The sequence below is a fragment of the Aspergillus ochraceoroseus genome (assembly GCF_002846915.1).
Source record: "Aspergillus ochraceoroseus IBT 24754 chromosome Unknown P175scaffold_2, whole genome shotgun sequence".
NCBI classification, from domain to species: domain Eukaryota; kingdom Fungi; phylum Ascomycota; class Eurotiomycetes; order Eurotiales; family Aspergillaceae; genus Aspergillus; species Aspergillus ochraceoroseus.
In genome coordinates this window covers 1,473,914-1,494,047 of record NW_024468477.1, presented here as the reverse complement: position 1 = coordinate 1,494,047, position 20,134 = coordinate 1,473,914, and the positions used below count along the sequence as shown (strand labels likewise).

The following is a 20,134-nucleotide window of genomic DNA, read 5'->3' as shown; positions in this document are numbered from 1 at the left end:
GGTCTGTGGTATTGCACCCGTATTGCGGCTGTATTGGCCCGAAGTTCCTTCTTGATCTTCTCGTCTTGATTTGATCATGGATATCTGAGTAAAAGGAGAAGGTGCAACTTCAATCGATCGCAGGAGGCAGTCGGCTCTTATCCTTGGATTTTATTCAACAAATCTCCTTTCCCTCTGGTTTCCCTTTCTTTCTCTTTTTCCCTCATGCCTCCATCATTATCCTTTATCTCATACGACTTTACACCCACCACATTGGGAATTTCACTCATTCTTGGTGGCCTATTCTTCTATACAGTCGGCAAAATGTTTGGCTTTGGCTCGGAGGATCAGTTCGTGGTTGAGGGCAGGGTATGTTTAATTACCGACCGCAGCCTCACTCTTTTGGGTTCAATGTTGCTAACGTGTTGTTGCTCAAGACCGTTGTGATTACTGGTGGCTCGGAGGGTATGGGTAAGGCAGTTGCCTGCCAGCTCTCGGAAATGGGAGCGAATGTTGTTATCGTTGCTCGCACTGTCAAGAAACTCCAGGAGAGCATAGAGGCTATTAGAGTAAGTTCACTTCACTCCTTTCGGACGCGGCATCTGGCTCATATTTGACTAGGGTTCTGCCGCAAACGCCAACAAGCAGAGGTTCCATTACATCAGTGCCGACCTCACCAATGCTGAAGAATGCGAGCGGATCATTACCGAAGTCACTGAGTGGAATGATGGCATGCCCCCTGATGTTGTGTGGTGCTGCGCTGGCTACTGCACTCCCGGGTTCTTTGTCGACACTTCAGTTCAAACCCTCCGAGGCCAAATGGATACCATTTACTGGACTGCTGCCAACACAGCACATGCGATACTTAAAACTTGGCTTACTCCTATTAATCCTAGCCAGCAAAGGCCTTTGCCTCGCCGACATCTTATTTTCACTTGTTCTACCCTTGCTTTCGTCCCTATTGCCGGCTATGGCCCCTACTCCCCCGCCAAGGCTGCAATCCGTTCCCTCTCAGATACATTGAGCCAGGAAATCGAGGTCTACAATGGCTCTCGCTTTTCAAAGGAAAGAGCCCGAGCCATTCCTGCCGAGGTTAAGATCCACACAATCTTCCCCATGGGAATACTCAGCCCAGGATTCGACAATGAGCAGATGATGAAGCCAGGCCTCACCAAGCAACTCGAAGCTGCGGACAAACCACAGACACCAAAAGAAGTTGCAAAGATCTCGATCGAAGCACTTCAAAGAGGTGAATATCTCATTACTACCATGCTCGTCGGCCACATGATGAAAGGGACTGCTCTGGGACCTAGCCCAAGGAACTCCTGGATCCGCGATACTTTGACCAGCTGGATAAGCAATTTGGTTTTCCTGCAAGTTGTTCCCGACCTTAGAAAGCAGGCATGGAACTGGGGTGTGAAGAATGGAGTCCCTTCAGCGAGTACGACGACTTCGACGGGTACGACGACTTCGACGGGTACGACGACTTCAACGACTTCGGAATAAGGCATTGTTTCGCTGAAGATCCTTTCTTATTATCCACTGTATGGCTTAGATACCCCTGAGTTCCTTCCTCTGTTTATTATTACCAGTAACTTCTTTTTATTCCTAAAGACCCTCACCTACAGCTAATGACAAGCGATTATTCGCCTTTTATGTTTCAAGGATCTTGTATGTGACGAGTGTATTAGGTACCCATGATGAACTACCCTGTCGTTGCTAGTCTATGTAAACCGCTCATCGTATCAAGTCACATATACACGCATGATAATTAACAGAAGGAGTGTAGACTGATGGGGATATTATGGGATGTTAGTAATTCATGTTGTCTGGCCATTTTTCAGCAGTTGACGTGCTGCGGACGCTTGGCTTTGTGATGTAAGTCGACGTGTGGAATTGCCCGCCGCAAGCAGGTTTCACATTTTCTAATTGAATGATCTCGATTCAGCTTACATGAACCATTAACCCTTTTTTTTGATATACTTAAAACACCGTGGATACAAAGCATGGGGAACGGGCCTGAACTGCCAAACTTGAGACCATAACGCTTTATCCCGTTGAGCCACGCTGAATCGCACACCGACTCGGATTTCGCAACGATGGACGCCCTTTTTACGCTCCCAGTACTCTCGATATTTGTCCTCCCTACGGTGTCCTCCTATACAACGAGTCTTAACCTTATATTCTTTTACATGACATGGTCGACCCTCGTGCTTTCGCACCCCCCTCTTCGGGTGGAATTGTTTGGCACAGCCGCTGTGCGGCTGCTGTTCTACCTACTTCCTTCACTCGTCTTCTTCCTCTTCGATATTCTTCTCCCTTCCACTGCAGTAGTGATTAAGGCACATGGCGAAACTGGCCTCCCAACGGGGAGTAAACGAGCCGGGATTCGACTAAGGGAATTCAAAGTCGCCGGATGGGCGTTGGCCAACCTTGCATTGAGCCTTGCAGTGCAGGCTGCAATTGAGGAGATCCGAACCAGGAAATTAGGGATGCCAAGTGCGTTAAGGGTTTCTATGAGGCTGCCAATGCCTTGGGATATAACGAAGGATCTGCTTCGTGGGGTTTTGGTTCGAGAGGTTAGTGAGCGCATATCTTTGACGTAGTAGTACAGATAGGTACACACGGCTTGGAGTGCCCAAAAATAAACATGAAAATAAATCCAATTAACTGATCCATCTATGAATACGAATCTATATACACAGATTCTAGCATACTATATCCACAGATACATCCTGCATTCAGAGCACTCACGACTCGCAAAGTATCATCAGTCCTGGTACCACTCGCTTCAAGCACCGTTCCCGCTTACAGCGCACTACGACCATCCACTCGTTTATTTGCTCACGAATTTCTTCCCTACCTATGCGCCCGCTATGCTCTTCCGCTTCCATATGCTCACTTATATCGTCTACCTGATCATCATCTCTATCGAGGAAACCTTCGCTTACTCCGGGTACTCTGTCATGCCGACCAGTTTCTTCTTGGGGGGTATAGCGCGCCGGATGGATGTCCATTTGTTGAGTGGGGGAGAGGGGAATTTCGGTCCTTGGGGGATCCTTGATTGGGTTAGTGGAACTGGAGTTGATGATGATGAGGACGATGAGGAAGAAGATACGGATGTGACAAGGGTGATTGAGAGCTTGACGCATCGAAATGGGGCTCATCATGGTCATGGACATGGCGAGGAGGATAGTTTGGAGGAGAAGGTTAGGAAAGCGGTTGAGAAGTCTACGAAGCGGAGGCAGGAGAAGCATCGGTTGAGAAAGAAGCGAGGGGTTGATTATTGACTTGGTCTTTTTTTTTTTTTTTTTTTTTCCCTTCATGCGGGAAATGTTTGGGGATGAGATGCTGGGGGTTATATTATAATGATGGATGCTTCATGGCGTTATGCATTTTTTTTTTTTGATTGTTTATGTTGGTCATGACTTTGGATGAATATACGAGATCATGATTTATCCTGGTGGTGGAACAAAAAAATAAACTGAGCAAGCAGTCATGTCGCATTCTGGGCTGTGGGAGGTGGTGATGGCTGTAGAGAACCCTGTTTAAGTGCTGAGAACATTATAATACTTATACCGAAGAAGCCGCAAGTAAATTAACAAAATTTAATTGCCCCATTTTTGGATTTCCACCTGAACCTGGAAATTGGAAAACGTATCATACTGAACGTAAAAACTCCCAGCCGACTCTGAGAAGCATGTAACAGCTGGAAAGGTATTCATCATTTTTTTCTTTTCTTTCTGCTCACACGGCTGATTAGATATTATGCAAACCAGCCACGCTGGGAGAACTGTCCGCGAAACATAAACAACCGAATTTCCGAATTGGCCGCACTCAAGCAAAGACGGGTCTCGAATCGAGGTACATATTTCATGAGCCGTTCCTCCAGCGCTGCAGAACGCTTCCCCCCAGAGTGGGAACGCCAATTCACATCTAGCCGCCCCTCACGCAATTCCTCCACAAAAACTACCGAACCCGCGGCCGCCGCGTCTACCACTTCATCTCGTGGGGCTTGTCACCGTTTCGGAGGCTGAAGGTAGCGGCGAGGTAGCTGCCGAGGAAGTTCTCCTTCTTGACACTGGCCAAGATGGACTGATCGATGGCCTTCTGGTCGCTAGCACGGGCGCTGGCAACAACCTTCTTCTGTTGAGGGGACCACGATGTTAGTAATTTTGGTTTCTAAGACTTCTGGACTCGCGCATGTTCGACTGCGTTCGCACGTCCTGAGCCCATGGAATCGACAATAAATGACCTACCTCAGCCTTCTCTCCCTGCTTGAAGAAAGCCTCCTCGGTCTTCTTCTCGGAGCTCTTCTCCTTGGTGAAGTATCCGGGGGCAGAGACCTTCTCAACAACCTTGGCGTCGACACCGCTGATGTCCACACGCTTGCTGGTGGCGATCACATAGCGAGCGTTCACCCGTCGGAGAGGGACACCGTTGATCTTGAAGGGACCGGTAACGAGGAGGACACCCTGGTCGAGGTGCTTGAGGAGGATGACACGCTTGCCACGGAAGCGGCCGGCGAGGAGGATCAGAATAGTACCGGGCTGGAGGCTCTCCCTGAGCTTGGCGGGACGAAGAGCCTTGCGGACCTATTGAGTAGAATAAAAATACATGTTAGAATCCTGATCCCAGATGTTCACACACAATGGTGAATATTGAATGTGCGGAGGATGCGGTTTCCATATCAACTCATGTTCGGTCAACAGCGATCCCAGCAAAAAACCACCGTCAACAGTTCATTGACCAGGCGCAATTGTCGCATTCGTTCATATGAAACCGCATTCCTTATTTTTCGTTCTTCCTTTTTCTTTTCCTTTTCCGCAATCCTGCTGAGGGTGTACTGACTTTCTTGGGCTGCGACTCATCATCAACAGGGTACCATTTCTGGGCCTTCTGAGCCGGCACAGTCCTCTGGCCCTTTCCAAACTGCTTCGTCACGTCCGACATGTTGGCTACCGGCGACGAAGAAGATCCGAAAAGAATGTAGGAGGGGAGGGTGGTGGTGGTTGTCGACGGCGTGTAGTTGTTAGAATTGATGTGTGACTGACGACTCCGGGCCTAGGGCGGGAAGTCGTGAGGTTTGTGGGAACGCGAGCCCTATCAGTTAGCCGAAAGACGCTAGTGCCGATTCGGGCGGTGCTGATAGCCTGATAGCGCTGAGCAATGCCTGAGGCAGGATATACGGTTCTCGGGAAATACCATACCCGCAAGTGCATTCAAGCTCTCCCCAACCTAAACATGTCTTGGGGAACCTCGACCAACTAACTAGTTACCTTAACTTAAGCTGACGTATCTTCATCAACCTTTTCCCAACCTGCTTCTTTACCCGCAATTATCTTTTACTCCCCCTCAATAGTAGTGGAATTGGTCTAGGTTTCATTTCATAAGTGAAACCCTGAACTGAGCTTATATTGCAGAATACAATATCTACCTCGTTTCCGATACACCACAGCCGTGCTCAGTGACCATGTCGTTATCGCCGATCATCACATTCAAAGCGGGTATCTGTGATCTGGATGTGAGTTGATGCTGCTTCCTAGAGCTATAATAGCAATCCCCATCTTAAATTAGCGATTGCAAGACTTGGGAAATCCCGCTTCTTTCCTTCATGTTCACTAACGGCGACTGTTTTCTGATGAGCAGACATCCGGCTCCAGTCCCGTGGTTAAACCCAAACAGACTCCCGGCTATATCTACCTCTACTCCGAAGATGAACTGGTGCATTTCTGCTGGCGCCCTCGATCTGCTTCTCACACAGAACCCGAGTTGGACCTGGTCATGGTGCCTTCCGACGGAACCTTCACCCCTTACCGGCCGGCCGGAAAGGAAAGGCCCACAAACGGTCGTATCTTCGTCCTAAGGTTCTCGTCAAGCTCTCAGAGGTACCTCTTCTGGCTCCAGTCTAAAACTCAGCATGAGAGAGGTGATCCCAGCTGGTTCAGCCCCAGGGATCTCAAGCTGGGTGATATTGTCAACACGCTACTACAAGGTGAGGAGGTGGATGTTGTGGGTGAAATCGCGAATCTCCCTAGAGGCCCGTCAAATGACGACGATGAGACAATGGAGGATGTTGAAGGCGTGGACCATGACCCCAATCATAACCATGGTGGTAATAGCGGGGGCGCGGGGCCGGATGCAACTGGCGGCGATGTGAGGGAGGAGGGGCAAGAATCACGAGAAGGCGGTGCCGATGGTGGAAGAGCGTAGGTACATATTTCGATATTTTGTTTTATGGGCACCATGTCTTCCGGTCGGGCTTCTTGCCGTGGGATTAGACCTGCCCACCTAAATATCACTCTTACCATTCCATGATCATCCGAAGACTGTAGACTGACTTTGGCACTTTTTGACAGGGCCACCTCCGCCTCGGACCCTTCCGCCGTGGTACAAGACTTCCTGAGGTCGTTGCGAGGGAACCAATCCCAGGAATCTGAGAAGCCTTTTACTACTCTGCAAGACCTCCTGCCGCCTTCAAATACTCTGCCTTTCGTCGAGTCCGCGGATGTCGAGGCTATTGACAATCTGCTGAAATACTTGCCGCAAGAATTACTGGTGATTGGGCTACACATGGAGGATCGATCCACGATTAACACCCACCCCGAAACCGCACAAGAAGTCTTGAGTGTTCTCGGCCTCTCCCAAAAGAAGAACATTCTCAGGAAAGTGTTACACTCGCCTCAATTCGCCCAGAGTCTTGCAAGTTTGACGGTGGCCATCCGAGATGGTGGATTGCCAAGCATCAGTGAAGCATTAAGGATCCCAGTTGCCAACGGGGGATTCATGCGTAGAGGCGGCGTTCCACTCGGGGGTGGCGAAGCAGTAAAAGCGTTTATCCAAGGCGTTCGGAATCATGTCAAGGACCCGGCTCAAGGAAACCAGATGGAGACTGATTAATTTCGTTGATACCTTAAGCATGATGATGGCACTCCAATTCTAGCATATGTGTACCTACTATCATTCCCCATTATTGTTCTAGAAACTTAGAAATTATTCAAAGGCGTCGTCGTGTTTTCCGGAGTCTCTAGATTTTTAGAGCCGGAGGAAATAGTATGGGATCCATGATACTACTACTCAGTACGGCCAGGACGGAGCCACGAGGGTTATTTTTGGCATCATGCGGGACCACTTCAGGCAGCACAGTGTGGAAGACCAGAGAGATAATCATCCTTCCGTACCTGCTTCTATTGTTCTGTTGGGTCGGGGAGTTTTGCATAGTACAGGCAAGACTTAGTAGTTAATAGGCTATTCGAAACATTTAAACCCCCATCAGGATGGCTAATGTACAGTGGTTAAGAAATAGCCCAAGCGATTCGATACAACGCTCTGGACGAACTACTTGAATTCTCTAAGACAGAATAAATTATTATCGGAACCCGTCAGACTTGGCGTAACCAACCGCCGGAAGAAAAGAGACTAAAAATGCCAATCAGTGGGAAATGAGCCATACACAAGTGCTAACAGTCTAATGCGGCCCCAGTTTTGGCCGCGTTGGCGTTGAATCAGATGAGAGCCGGCCTCTCGCTGCTTGTGAAAATGAATACGGAGTGCTACCTCTACTAACCACCACCACCACCACCACCACCATCACCACCACGACTATTATAATAATAATAGTATTTGTTCCCTGCATCCCCCCCCCCCCCCCCCCCCCCCTTCTTTCTCGCTGGAGTCTGTTGACACCTTCTTAGCTTGAGCGATTTTGTTATTCGAATCCTTCTCTGTTTGTTGATTGGGCCTCTTCTTTTCTCTTGTGCCTTTCGCAGTTTCTTCCACTGCATACTACTCCAGGAACGCGCTGCAGCTTACCCTCCATCATCCCTCCCTCCACCTCTCCTCGCATTATTCCGGCCTTCAGCTTGTGCCTTCGTCTCTGCTCCGTTTTGAAGGTCTTGTTAACAACACCGCATCGAATCCCTACCTAACCCACCCCCACTGTCGCAGCCTGCGATGTCTACATTCGGTTAGCCAATCGATTTTGCCCATCATGGCTCCGAGTAGCGATGACCACGGCTCTGGCGACCACGATAACGCGACTAGTCACTCAATCCCCTTACAAGATCTCTCTGGTCCGCACGAAAACGAAAGACGAGGAGTAGGTAGGGTAGGAAGCAGGCTCTTTTCGGGTCGCTCTCTGACGGACAGAGGGCGCACATATGAGAAGTTATCGGAGGATTCCCCAGTCGATCGCTCAGCTGTAGCAGGGAGATCCCGTTCGCACTCTGAGGCTTCTGGCGCCCCACACCATGTTGACGACCCAGGAGCATTCGCTGAAGCGATCTCCTCTGTTGGTCTGGGGTTCTACAATTCCCGGAGTACCGCTCGCCTAGTGCGAAACAGCCGGGATGAAACGGATTCCGACCTAGATCTGGTCCGCATCGACAGCTTCGAACCACAAGAGCATGAAAATTATCTCTCTCCGACCGAAACTTACACCGACCGCAGTCCGTTGACGGATAGCCGGAATATACAGCCTATCAGTGGTGCGCCTGGCCTTTCTAGGAGTTCGCAAGATAGTCGATTCCACCCGCCTTCGGGGCGGTTTGATGATACACAGGCGGGGTCGCGTTTGGGGGATGAGCTTCACAACCTTGAGAGTGGTCGCGGTGGAAGACGGCGTGGGGAGAGTGTATCAAGGGAAGGTGGTCGATCATTGTCTCCCTCGGTGTCGGGTTCAGCATTGCAGCGCGCAAGTTCGATGGTGAAATCCGTCTCCCAGCGTGTTGTCAACCTGAGTAACGAGCCAGAGGTAGTCGAACAATCGATCTTGAGAGATGAAGCCCAGAGAAGTGCACGCATGGAAGCTCCGCCAACACTTCCTTCTCTTCCAGACTATGCTCACGATGCGCCATCCACCACTTCATTAGACGGCCCACCTTCGACAGCGCCAAAGAAAGCATGGCGAGGCTTGAGTAATCCTCTGAGGGGGAAATCACTTGGAATTCTAGGCCCCGATAATGTGATCCGGCTATGGTTGTGCGATGTTCTTGTCCACCCTGTCACCGAGCCGTTTATCTTGGTTATTATTGTCATTCAAACAATTCTCCTTACAATTGAATCAGCGCAGTCCGTGTGGGCTCACCCACGATCATCGCATTGGGGCTCGAATCGAATGGACTACCCTTACTTTGCTATTTTCATCATATACACTCTCGAACTGATCGCCAAAATTCTGGTGTCAGGATTTTTCTTCAATCCAGCTGAATATAGTACAATAGACCGATCAGCAGGGTTTAGAAAGGCACTGGCAGAAAAAGGAAGAAACCTCATCACACCGCAGCGTCAATTTTCTACCACTAAAAAGCCCTCAGCGCAGCCGACAGAGCAGCAAGCTTCAATCATCCGAACCTTTACGGGCGGTTTGAATCAGCTGGAACAGCAAATCGCCGACGATCCCCTGCAAAAACGCCGGGTAAGGCTTGCCAATCGTGCATTTCTCCGGCACTCCTTTAATCGACTTGACTTCGTTGCCGTGGTGTCATACTGGGTGTCCTTTTTACTTGCGTTAAATGGCGTTGAAACCCGCCAGCAAATCTACGCCTTCCGGATGCTCAGTTGTCTGCGCCTCTTGCGTCTCCTTGCCTTAACTAGCGGTACTTCTGTGAGTGCTCAAATCATGAACATACTTGGGTAGCTTGTTTGCTAATCTATTTAAGGTTATCCTCCGGAGTTTGAAGAAAGCTGCCCCCTTGTTGGTTCACGTCGCATTTCTTATAGGATTCTTTTGGCTCTTGTTCGCTATTGTGGGTATCCAGAGTTTCAAGTCAAGTCTCCGGAGGACCTGTGTCTGGCTTGGAACCGATGGCCAGAGCAACTTCACTATGAATGACCCCTCAGGCACTCTGCAATTTTGTGGCGGTTATCTTGATGAAAACGGGCACGAGCAGACTTGGATCCGAAGTGACAATACTAAGAGTACATCGAGCCCGAAGGGTTTCATTTGTCCTCAAGGTTCCTTGTGTGTCGAAGGACTCAATCCCTACAACGGGACAGTTAGCTTCGATAATATTCTCAATTCTCTTGAGCTTGTGTTTGTGATCATGAGCTCCAACACCTTCACCGACCTTCTCTATTACACCACTGATACTGATTATCTTGTTGCCGCGCTTTTCTTTGCTTGCGGATTTGTCATTCTTAGTTTATGGATGGTGAACTTGTTGGTTGCTGTTATCACCCATTCTTTCCAGGTCATTCGCGAGGAGAGTAAGCGAAGCGCATTCGCACCTCAGCTAATTGAGGACAACGACGAGGAGGTCTTATCCTCTCGTAAAATAAGCACGCTGAAGCGTTTTTATGATAAAACGCGCTGGCTTTGGATTGCCATCATTATCTTGGACCTTGTTGTGCAGGGATTGAGAAGTTCCGATATGAGCCCTCGTCGAGAGAAGGGTATTGAACAAACTGAAACCGTTATCACCCTCATTTTCCTCTTTGAAATAATAATACGATTCGCATCTGACTGGCGCAAATTCCACACGAAGCGCGCGAACTGGGCCGATTTGCTGCTTGCTGTTATTACCAGCATTATCCAGATACCCCCGATCAAGAACTCAGGACGTCTATATTCTGTTCTTACTCTCTTTCAGATTCTTCGCGTGTATCGTGTGGTGTTGGCATTTGCTGTCACCAGAAACCTCATCACGGTCGTCTTCCGTAATGCCGTGGGTTTGCTGAACCTGATTGTCTTCGTATTCCTGATCACGTTTATTGCATCCATCTTCGCAACACAGCTGTTCCGCAGCCAAATTCCTCCACAAGATGAAGACGGAAATTTTATTGTGATCACATTCGCCGATATATACAACTCATTCCTTGGAATGTATCAGATTTTGTCCAGTGAAAACTGGACGACTATCCTTTACAATACAACATCGTACACATACTCCTACAATACTGCATGGATTTCAGCGACCTTCACTGTCATGTGGTTCGTTGTGGCTAATTTCATTATTCTGAATATGTTCATTGCTGTCATTCAGGAGAGCTTTGATGTATCAGAGGATGAGAAACGACTTCACCAGGTTCGAGCGTTCCTAGAACAGAAGCAAGTGGGTGCCGTTTCGCAAGGAAACCTGGCATTGTCGAGAATTTTCAAATTTGGGCGCGAGTCTGATCGTTATAAAGATACGCTGGATTATGGCCCAGCAGCCTTGGAAATGCTACTGAAAGATGCTGTTGTACGGGAGTTTTTAGATGAGGAATTTCCGGTCGAAAACCGACGTGACGGCAATGTTACACTAGAGAGAACTACGGCAACCGCCGAAGAAGTTACGGCGCCTGGGGTGTTTTCGCGCGCGTGGACGACTCTAACAGCGTCGGTCATGCGGAAGGAGCCAAATCCCTTTTATTCGAGGCTAAAGATCTCGCGAGCTTATGAAGAATTAGGTCCCAGAGAAATGGCTAAAGAGGTGGTGTCAGCGGCAGAGCGAAGGAAGCGAGCCCAGCGAGAGTACCTAATACGCCACCCGAACTATAACAAGTCTCTATTCATATTCAAACCTGATAATCCGATCCGGAGATTTTGTCAGCGTATGGTTGGCCCTGGGCGTGGAATCCAACGCGTTGAAGGGGTTGATCCTTATAAGCCCGTCTGGTATACCTTCTCCGCATTCATTTATGCAGCTATTGTTGCAATGGTTTTACTCGCATGCATCACTACACCAATCTACCAGAACAAGAACTTCCAAACAGACCGAGACTGGTTTACTTATACGGACTTGGGCTTTGCAGTTTTGTTCAGCATCGAGGCACTTATCAAGGTCATTGCTGATGGTTTCTTTTGGACGCCAAACGCGTATTTCCGTGGCTCTTGGGGGTTTATAGACGGCGTTGTCTTGATCACTCTCTGGATTAACGTTTTCAGCTCTCTTCTCATCAATCGAGCGGTTTCTAGAGCCATCGGCGCCTTTAAAGCTCTGAGGGCGCTTAGATTGCTTAACGTCAGTGATAGTGCCAAAAATACATTCCATTCTGTGATCATTCTTGGAGGATGGAAGGTTATTGCTGTGAGTTCCTTTGCACCTTGATTTGAAGTATTCCAATGTTAATTTCTTTTACGAAGGCTGCTCTCGTTTCGATGAGTTTCCTAGTTCCATTTGCTATATACGGAGTCACTTTGTTTAGTGGTCAGCTGGTTCAATGCAATGACGGTAATGTGGTGGGGAGCTTGAACGCGTGTGTAGATGAGTTCATGAGTTCGCCTTTCAATTGGAACGTTCTTGCCCCCCGAGTTGCGGACAACCCTTACTATGACTTTGACAATTTCAGAGACTCTCTCTTCATCCTGTTCCAGATTGTCTCCCAGGAAGGTTGGATAGATGTTCAAGAGAGTGTCATGAGCATCACAGGGATTGGCCAGCAACCACAAGACTATTCAGCTCCAGCCAACGGGCTTTTCTTCATCGTGTTCAACCTGCTCGGTGCAGTCTTTGTATTGACCTTGTTTGTGTCTGTGTTTATGCGAAACTACACAGAACAAACCGGTGTCGCGTTCCTTACTGCCGAGCAACGGTCTTGGCTTGAATTGAGGAAACTTCTTAGACAGGTATCACCCTCCAAGCGGAGGTCTAGCGAGGGCAGTTCAGGATGGAAACAGTGGTGTTATCGAGTTGGCTATAAGAAACATGGCCGCTGGGCTAGGTTTGTCACTGCTATCCTTGTGCTCCACCTCCTGCTGTTGGTATTGGAGTTCTACCCCGAGAATAATACCTGGGACCTGATTCGAGAATCCCTATTCTTCGTGTTCAACTTTTTCTACCTAGCCAATGTTATCTTTCGCTTGGCTGGATTGGGTTGGCATCGTTTCCGCAACAGTTCCTGGGATATGTACTCATTGGTTGTTGTTCCTGGCACTTTCATAACGTCGATTCTCAATTTCATATCGAGTAGCCAGGTGATTGTGGAGCTGAGCAAACTGTTCCTGGTCTCTATCACCTTGCTTCTGATTCCCCGGAACAATCAGCTTGACCAACTGTTCAAGACCGCCGCGGCTAGTCTGACGGCCATTGGGAACCTGCTCGCAACGTGGGTTGTGCTGTTCCTTGTTTATGCGATTGCTATGAATCAAGCCTTTGGTCTGACCAAATTTGGGGCCAACGAAAACAACAATCTCAACTTCAGAGATATTCCAAGATCCCTAATTTTGCTCTTTCGGATGAGTTGCGGTGAGGGATGGAACCAGCTTATGGAAGATTTTGCACAGATGGTGCCACCATACTGCTCACCAGGCAAGGACGAAGAGTTGTTTACAAATGACTGCGGAAGTCCTGGATGGGCTCGATCGCTCTTTATCTCCTGGAACATTATCAGCATGTATATCTTCGTCTCGCTCTTTGTTTCTCTTATCTTTGAGAGTTTTTCGTACGTGTACCAGCGGAGTAGTGGTCTGTATGCGATCAGTCGTGAAGAACTACGTCGATTCAAGCAAGCGTGGGCCGAGTACGACGCAGAGGGTACAGGGTATATCTCCAAGGAGCAATTTCCACGTTTACTAAGAGTACGTTTGGTCTACTTCATTTTCGCAGGTCTCCCCCCCGAGGCTAGATAGATAAGCTAACGAGTGGCAGGAGCTTACGGGAAAATTCGAAGTGCGCATTTACCAGAACGAATTTATGATCCCACGCATTCTAGATGAGTGTAGAGTCGACAAACGTGATTCACTCCTACCACATCGCAGGATAGTCGAGGGAGTGGATCTGGATAAACTCGCTCAGATTGTTAGGCGACTCCCTGTGAAGACTGTCCGAGAACGACGGCAAAAACTAAACGCTTTCTACGAGGAAGTTCTGGTATCCGCAGACCCAGTGCACGGTATCTCATTCCACTCTTGTCTCATGATTTTAGCACATTACAACGTTATCAGCGACAGCAAGAGTTTGAGGCTTGAAGAGTTCTTACGGCGCCGTGCCAAGCTACAACGTGTCGAGGAGGCTGTCCGCCGCAACACAGTGATTGGGTTCTTCCACACTCTCACTGCCTCTCGTGAATTCCGAAAGAAGATCGAGGATAAGAAGTCGTCTCGAATGACTTTTGTGCCCCAATTCAATGTTCCCGAGATCTATGTGGATGATGAACCCCATATACAACAAGCGTCTGATGAGCCACCAAGGGGCGGCTTACAAGGTGGCAACATGAGTGGAGAGCAGACAATGCTATCTCCAACCTCCCCCACCCAATCCGGTTCATTCCCTCTTCCCCGAATCAACACCAACCTGACAGGCCAAAGATCCGAAGCTAGTTCGCCGTCAGAGTGGTCGAACATTAGTATATCCCTGTCACCTCGCCGGGAGCGAGCAAATACAGCAACATCTTCCTACGGGGACGGGCCAGATCTGCATGATGAAGCACTGGGAGCTTCTGATCATCCCCACCAAAACAGTGCAATGAGCGTGCAGGGTGTTATGCAGTCATTGGGAGATTCCGCCTGGGGCGAGAGTATCCGACGTAGCTTTACCCAGCGTCGTCGGTCAAGAGATGACTGATACGAAAGAAGATTCCCCATGAATACGAATTTCCCTTTTTGCCTGTTTTCTTTTTTTGCGTTTCTCTTCTTTTATTGTTTTCCCTGCCTTTTTTTCTTTTTTGCTCGTACTCAATGTATTTTGTTCCGTACTTGATTTCTTTTTTTTCAACCTGCTTTTCTTGTAAATTACCTGCAAAAGAACTCGCTAGAAGATCTCCTTTTTCATTTTTTGCGTTTTGCTTTTTGCTTTCCTTGAGGTTTTTTTTTTTTTTGGTTCCGAATATTGATTTTCAGAATGCATAGCAACGGCGTGCTAGGAGTCATCGGCTGCATCAGTTGACTCCACGAGTACGGAGTATATCCCATTATTTCGACGGGTATAGATGCCTATGGAATTTATCTGTCGTGTATGCAGTACGAGCACCCACCTGGAAACTCCTAGGTTCTAATGGGTAGAACTTGAAGTAGTAAGTAGTAAGTACGAGTAAATAAACAGTGAGTGGAATTGATCAGTACAATGCCTTCCTATTTAGGACAGATGAATGGCCCAAACCGGAAGTTGCTGACATCATCAGGGAACTGGTTGGTTTCGTCCACTCCATTCCATTCCATCTCTATCAACTTCCGACTTTAGCTGGTTGCGGATTTCATCCATCACGCAACACTACCTAACTAATCTCTCAATTGCATTCTTCATCGCGTTTATTGCAACAAGAGGTACCCATAGGTATCCTCAATGGATCGATCTACCCGTCCTCGATTCCCACCCGCCAACCAAACCTCCGCCTTGTTGTATTACTACTGCATCCGTCGTGGCAAAGGCAATTTCACTACTGAATTCCCCTCAACCCTCCTTGCCCTGGCGCCGAATTGCTAGTTAGCTGTGTTCCTTGCTGAAATTGAATCCCCTCATGGGTTCGTTTTTTTGTCCTTTTTCCTCTTAGTTCGTGCCTTTCGGACCTCCTCGACTACTAGTCCCATCTAGGTGCGAGGAGTAGGATCTTTAAATACTACTACGGTGCCTTCTACCTACATCCTTTCTTCGTTTTACATTGGGTGACTCCTACTAGGTACTCGTCTTGATTACTTTATTCCCCTGTCGCAATCAATCTGTCACACTTACTTGGTACCTCCCTCATCCCCAGCTCTTAGCCGACCTTCCGTGTAATGAGCCGCCGATCTTCGTGGCCAGTGTCCCTTTATTATTGATCCGGTTCCTGGTTTCCCCTCCTCCAAGGGTGTTCTTCCTCTTTTTTGGTTCCCTTTTTTCTTTCGTCTGAGACTGTCTCTTGTTTCACATCCTCCGTACTGGGAGTTTCACTGCACTAGCTCCCTCGTCATCTTATCTCTCGAAATCTACGGAGTACACCACCCATTCTTCTATATTTCGTTTCTACGACCGTTCCCGTTTCTTTATCCATACTTTCCTTATTTCAACAACATCTCCCCCAACCTCTACTTTTCTCCCTTATCCTCCCAAGCACACCCGACGTTGGTGGTTGGGTTTGAAATTCGTGCGGGGAACTTTTGTGACAGCATCCAAGTTTCATACCCACTTTGCCTGGATCTATCATACACTGCCACCCACCATCTTCTAAATTGACAAAGAACACATCACATCACATCCTCACTTCTCTCTTGTGTCACAACCATCTATCCCAAAATGCGGCAAAATCACCCCTCCATGCCCGGCCTCTGCGTACATACCTCGTTCCAACCACCGCCTCATGATCGTGCCTGCAGCGACTGTCCCACGGTTAGCCCGCTGAGCTCCACCGCAACGAGTCCCACTTCGTCGCCAACTTCTCCATTCCGGCGCATCTATCGCCCTATGTCAAATTATCGATCGGACTCAAGCGAACCCGGCAGCCGCAGCCAAAGCCCATTTCCATTATCCGTCTCTAGCTACCGGCGCCCCTCTCTTGTCATTCTCCGTCGTCGCCCATCCAAGGTCGACACCGCTCTAAGTGAAGAACGGTCTCGATGTTATGAGGATGCAATCGAGCGACAGGGCCTGGAACTTCTAGAACCTCGACCGGTGGATCCGATCGGTATACCTATGGACCTAAATGCCAATATCTTTTCCTCTATCGCCGGGGATCGGTCGTCAGCGCAGAGTCACCAGTCAAGAGTGTCGCAACCGCGCTTCGTCATGGGTGGAATAGTGGAAGTTATGGAGGGTCGAGCATAACCTTTTCACTCTTCTGCCAATATTTTCTTCCTTCTTCATCTTTTTCTCCTCTTTATTTATTTCTTTTTTCTTTTTAAAAACAACATCGTTCGGTTCCAATTTTTTGAGTCATGGGAATACAAGGATGCAAATGATAACCAAGCGAATTCGGAATTTGGTATTTCTAGGTAGAGATTTGAGGGATTTTTGGAGTTTGGGAATGGCGTTCATCTTGAGTCTCTCCCGGGGGAGGGTTATTTAGCGGACAGACACTGGACAAAGGAACATTATATTCGTCTTTTATCAACCGAGTTCCTTCACTTGGTATGAATGCAAATACAGAAGATAAGAAGACACATTGAATTTCACTTGGTATTTCAGTACCATTAGCAGATCTAGCCCTTGTGACATAAACATTGGTCAATGATCCTCCATTAGGGGGGCCAAGTACAGGCTCAAAATACCATCAAGATACCACCGAATAGCGAGCGAGGAACGTAGCGTGAACTAATCTATGAACGGGAATAGCCACGGAGAGTTGAGGGATAGGCACAGGAAAAGGGTATGTATGATGATACACATCGAGATCGGGGTATTCAAAGGGAAAAAAAAGAACCCGCCAAGAAAGCAATGACATATGTACCTCGGGGGATGTGTGATGATATGTCCATGTGTTGTTACCTCATCTGAGCTCCTGACATGTCTGTCGTGTTGCGTTGCGTCGCGTCATGCCATGCCATTTTATCATTGTCAAAGGAGACAAGATGAGGGGAAGAGAAACCTGTTTGTTACCTGCTACTATACTCCCTGCAATGCAATGCAACGGAACGCAACACAACGCTATGCTTGTAGGTGAGAAGGGAAAGAAAAGAAAGGAAGGAAATAAGAAAAGACGAGTGCAACTGCCACTGCAACTGGAAAGACCAAACTCCCATACCACACAGTCCATTAACCGTATGCAATGAATTAACTTGACCTTTACTTGGGCCAAGAGGACGATTTGAAGAAGGGGAATTGAGCCGGACTGAGAGAAGAAGAAAAAAAAAAAAAAAAAAAAAAGAAAGGAAAAAGGAGAAAAGGGAACAAAAGAAAAAAAGACAGAAAAAGACAGAAGAAGAAGAGCGACCAAGAGGATATAAAAAAAAAATTTCATCCTTTCGTCGCCTTCTTCCTCTCATTCGGCCATAACTGACCACGGCAATTCTCCTCCCCGCAAAGACACTTGACTGCACTCGGATCCGCCTCATTGGTCTTCTCTTTTTGCCAATTCTGGTTATAATCAAAGGTTAGCTCTGTGTTCGGGGGAATCTCGCGCAGCGAAAAGAACGCTAGATCGTAGAGTCGTTGGTCGCCGTGGGTGCGGGAGACAGCGTAGATCCGGCAATTAGGGTTGCAGGAGTGGTTAATGAAGCGGGTGGCAGCTCCAAAGTTCTGACCATCTACGACATAGATATCGTCATCGTTGGTTAGGAAGTCGAGACTGAAGAGGTAAGAGTGAGATTTGGTGTTGTGGGCGATTTCTTCTCGGATGTCGGCTGCTTGACGGGTGATTACTTCGCCGAGGTATCTGTCTATGAATTGGCCGGCGCGGATGGGGTTGGGGGAGCGGATTCCTAGGATTATTAGTCTACTTGGTTCTTTCTTTCTCATGTTTTCCTTGGTGTTGGGGGAAGAGGAGGGAGGGGAGGTACCAAAGCCACGATTCCCAGTATGGAATATCTCCAATCGAATAGTTCGCCCACGTTGCACCACGCGGTTCCAGCATCGTTCATCACATCCACAGAGAGAGTTGCACTCGTAGATCATAGATGTTCGGGCCATAAAATCAGGAGAAAGCACCAAGAAACATGCATCGTCCTTTGCCCGTTTGTAAGGAATGATAAGATCATCGGAGGTCTCTTCAACAGAAAGACAGCCACAACGCGCAGGGTCACAGAAATTATTAATGCAATTACAACCAGCCATGAACTCCCGATCAATGGGGCTCACTCCCTTCCGCAGCTTATACTCATTGATGAACTCGAAATCGGAGGTATCGAGTGCAAGCTGCTTTTCGTCTCCAGGGGCAACGGAGACTGTAGGGCCATTGATAGACTTAAGCTTACGTTGAAGTGTTTCACAAAGCTGTTGGGATACCGGACGTCTGTCCTTCTCTGTAAGGAAGGGTCCCGGCCGTCCGATGCGCAATGGGATATCTGCGCGTCTGACTCTTTTGGCAACGGGATATGTGCCTTTTGTAGCACGTTTCTCGTGTGCATCTGTTGGATAGTACTTCTCAGAGAGGCCTGTGAGCTCTAGATCTGAGATCAGTTCTGCAGAGTCTATTTCACGTCTTAACTGCGCAGATGGAGATGGGATCACCACGCTAACTGTGCTGATATCCTCTGTGGCTGGACTGGGAGTAAATAGCCGGAATTTGTCTTTTTTATGTTCGTGTTGTTGTTGTTGCTGCTGCTGCTGCTGCTGTTGTTGTTTCAGTGGTTGGTATGATATCACTTCCTTCCGGGGGGTCTCAAGCCTCGGTACTATGTAATTGTGGTTGTTTGTTGCCTGGGGAGTGACTGCAGGAAGAGAGTTCAACGTCTCTGAATCTCTATCAGATTTTCTCTTCAGAGGGATAGATGAGACTGTATGATGTGCCAGACTTGGGAAAAAGAAAGAGGGTTTGTTGGTCTGGTCAAGGTAGGTTAGTTAATAGTCAAGCAAGGAGCCAAGAAAGTTGTATTAAAGGTGGATGCAATGGGTGTGTTTTAGTGGGGAGTAAATTGGCAGACACAACCCAAGGTCAAACAAAACACAAAGTAAGAAAGAAAGAAAAAGAAAAATTTGAAGATTTCCAGATGCCACAGAAAAATCAACAAAAACAACTGGGAATGGGGTGGTTTATATTGAATATCAATCCATAATTAGGAGGAGAAAGCTGGAGATCCATGGATATATTGCTAATAGAACAGGTCCAGACAAATGTCCCACCCATGAGGGATAGCCAAGTCTGTTAAGCAGAAGAACCACTTACCCGGGGCTGGTCCTCAGGATCAGAATCCTGAGTAAGGTCAATTACCATTTCAGAGGGCTCGGTAAGAGACATTGAAGATGTGATATAGCCAATAAACTTTAGTCCACCAGGGTCAGTAAGGAGGCTTGGGGGAGATATACCATCATAAAGAAACAAGGCAGGAAAGGAGGTGAGTCCAAGCTTCTAATACCAGACAGAAATTGGGAGAGAAAAGAGGAGCTAAGTCAATTTGGAAAGTTAATCTATGCTTAGTCAGAGTTCTCTATTCATTTATCCTTGAACAATAAACAGATTTTACAGGCTATATTTAGTTTTTTTTTTTAAATCAAAAATTTTAATATATAAAAATATATATAGACGATAATTTAAAATATATGCTTCTAGGTAATTTGGCATGTCATGATATGATTAATCATGATCTTGGAGCATCCAAGCAAGCATGTGCTTGTTACAGCAGCGTGTAGCCGTGTACTAGGTACACTGGTGCTAAGGCAATTAATTGCTA

At 47.8% G+C, this 20,134-nt stretch overlaps 7 protein-coding genes across 7 annotated transcripts; 5 read left to right on the top strand and 2 right to left on the bottom strand.

Moving 5' to 3' along the window:
* The first annotated feature begins 88 nt into the window (after positions 1–88).
* ksrA (3-dehydrosphinganine reductase) lies at positions 89–1,695 on the top strand. Its single transcript, XM_040898818.1, has 3 exons — positions 89–348; positions 417–548; positions 601–1,695. Exons 1-3 carry the CDS (start codon positions 205–207, stop codon positions 1,483–1,485), a joined length of 1,161 nt encoding a protein of 386 aa, XP_040754006.1. The 5' UTR covers positions 89–204; the 3' UTR covers positions 1,486–1,695.
* A 383-nt stretch (positions 1,696–2,078) lies between these two features.
* Positions 2,079–3,270, top strand: P175DRAFT_0473854 (sterol desaturase family protein; the record flags this gene model as incomplete). Its single annotated transcript, XM_040895190.1, has 2 exons — positions 2,079–2,558; positions 2,685–3,270. The coding sequence occupies 2 exons, from the start codon at positions 2,079–2,081 to the stop codon at positions 3,267–3,269; spliced, it is 1,065 nt and encodes a 354-aa protein (XP_040754005.1).
* A 702-nt stretch (positions 3,271–3,972) lies between these two features.
* Positions 3,973–4,932, bottom strand: P175DRAFT_0491057 (60S ribosomal protein eL6; the record flags this gene model as incomplete). The annotated part of the gene is made up of 3 exons (XM_040895820.1): positions 3,973–4,125; positions 4,239–4,574; positions 4,831–4,932. The coding sequence occupies 3 exons, from the start codon at positions 4,930–4,932 to the stop codon at positions 3,973–3,975; spliced, it is 591 nt and encodes a 196-aa protein (XP_040754004.1).
* Positions 4,933–5,253: 321 nt separating this feature from the next.
* P175DRAFT_0499129 (uncharacterized protein) lies at positions 5,254–6,194 on the top strand (the record flags this gene model as incomplete). The annotated part of the gene is made up of 2 exons (XM_040896667.1): positions 5,254–5,503; positions 5,629–6,194. The coding sequence occupies exons 1-2, from the start codon at positions 5,453–5,455 to the stop codon at positions 6,190–6,192; spliced, it is 615 nt and encodes a 204-aa protein (XP_040754003.1). The 5' UTR covers positions 5,254–5,452.
* Positions 6,195–7,969: 1,775 nt separating this feature from the next.
* cch1 (calcium channel protein CCH1) lies at positions 7,970–14,462 on the top strand (the record flags this gene model as incomplete). Its single annotated transcript, XM_040893496.1, has 4 exons — positions 7,970–9,583; positions 9,639–11,987; positions 12,044–13,477; positions 13,548–14,462. The coding sequence occupies 4 exons, from the start codon at positions 7,970–7,972 to the stop codon at positions 14,460–14,462; spliced, it is 6,312 nt and encodes a 2,103-aa protein (XP_040754002.1).
* Positions 14,463–16,106: 1,644 nt separating this feature from the next.
* Positions 16,107–16,634, top strand: P175DRAFT_0529681 (uncharacterized protein; the record flags this gene model as incomplete). Its single annotated transcript, XM_040899710.1, has 1 exon — positions 16,107–16,634. The coding sequence occupies one exon, from the start codon at positions 16,107–16,109 to the stop codon at positions 16,632–16,634; it is 528 nt and encodes a 175-aa protein (XP_040754001.1).
* A 1,067-nt stretch (positions 16,635–17,701) lies between these two features.
* clrD (histone-lysine N-methyltransferase Clr4) lies at positions 17,702–19,750 on the bottom strand. The gene is made up of 4 exons (XM_040898817.1): positions 19,630–19,750; positions 18,975–19,286; positions 18,305–18,950; positions 17,702–18,226 (listed from the first exon to the last, which is right to left on the bottom strand). Exons 1-4 carry the CDS (start codon positions 19,699–19,701, stop codon positions 17,763–17,765), a joined length of 1,494 nt encoding a protein of 497 aa, XP_040754000.1. The 5' UTR covers positions 19,702–19,750; the 3' UTR covers positions 17,702–17,762.
* Positions 19,751–20,134: the final 384 nt, after the last annotated feature.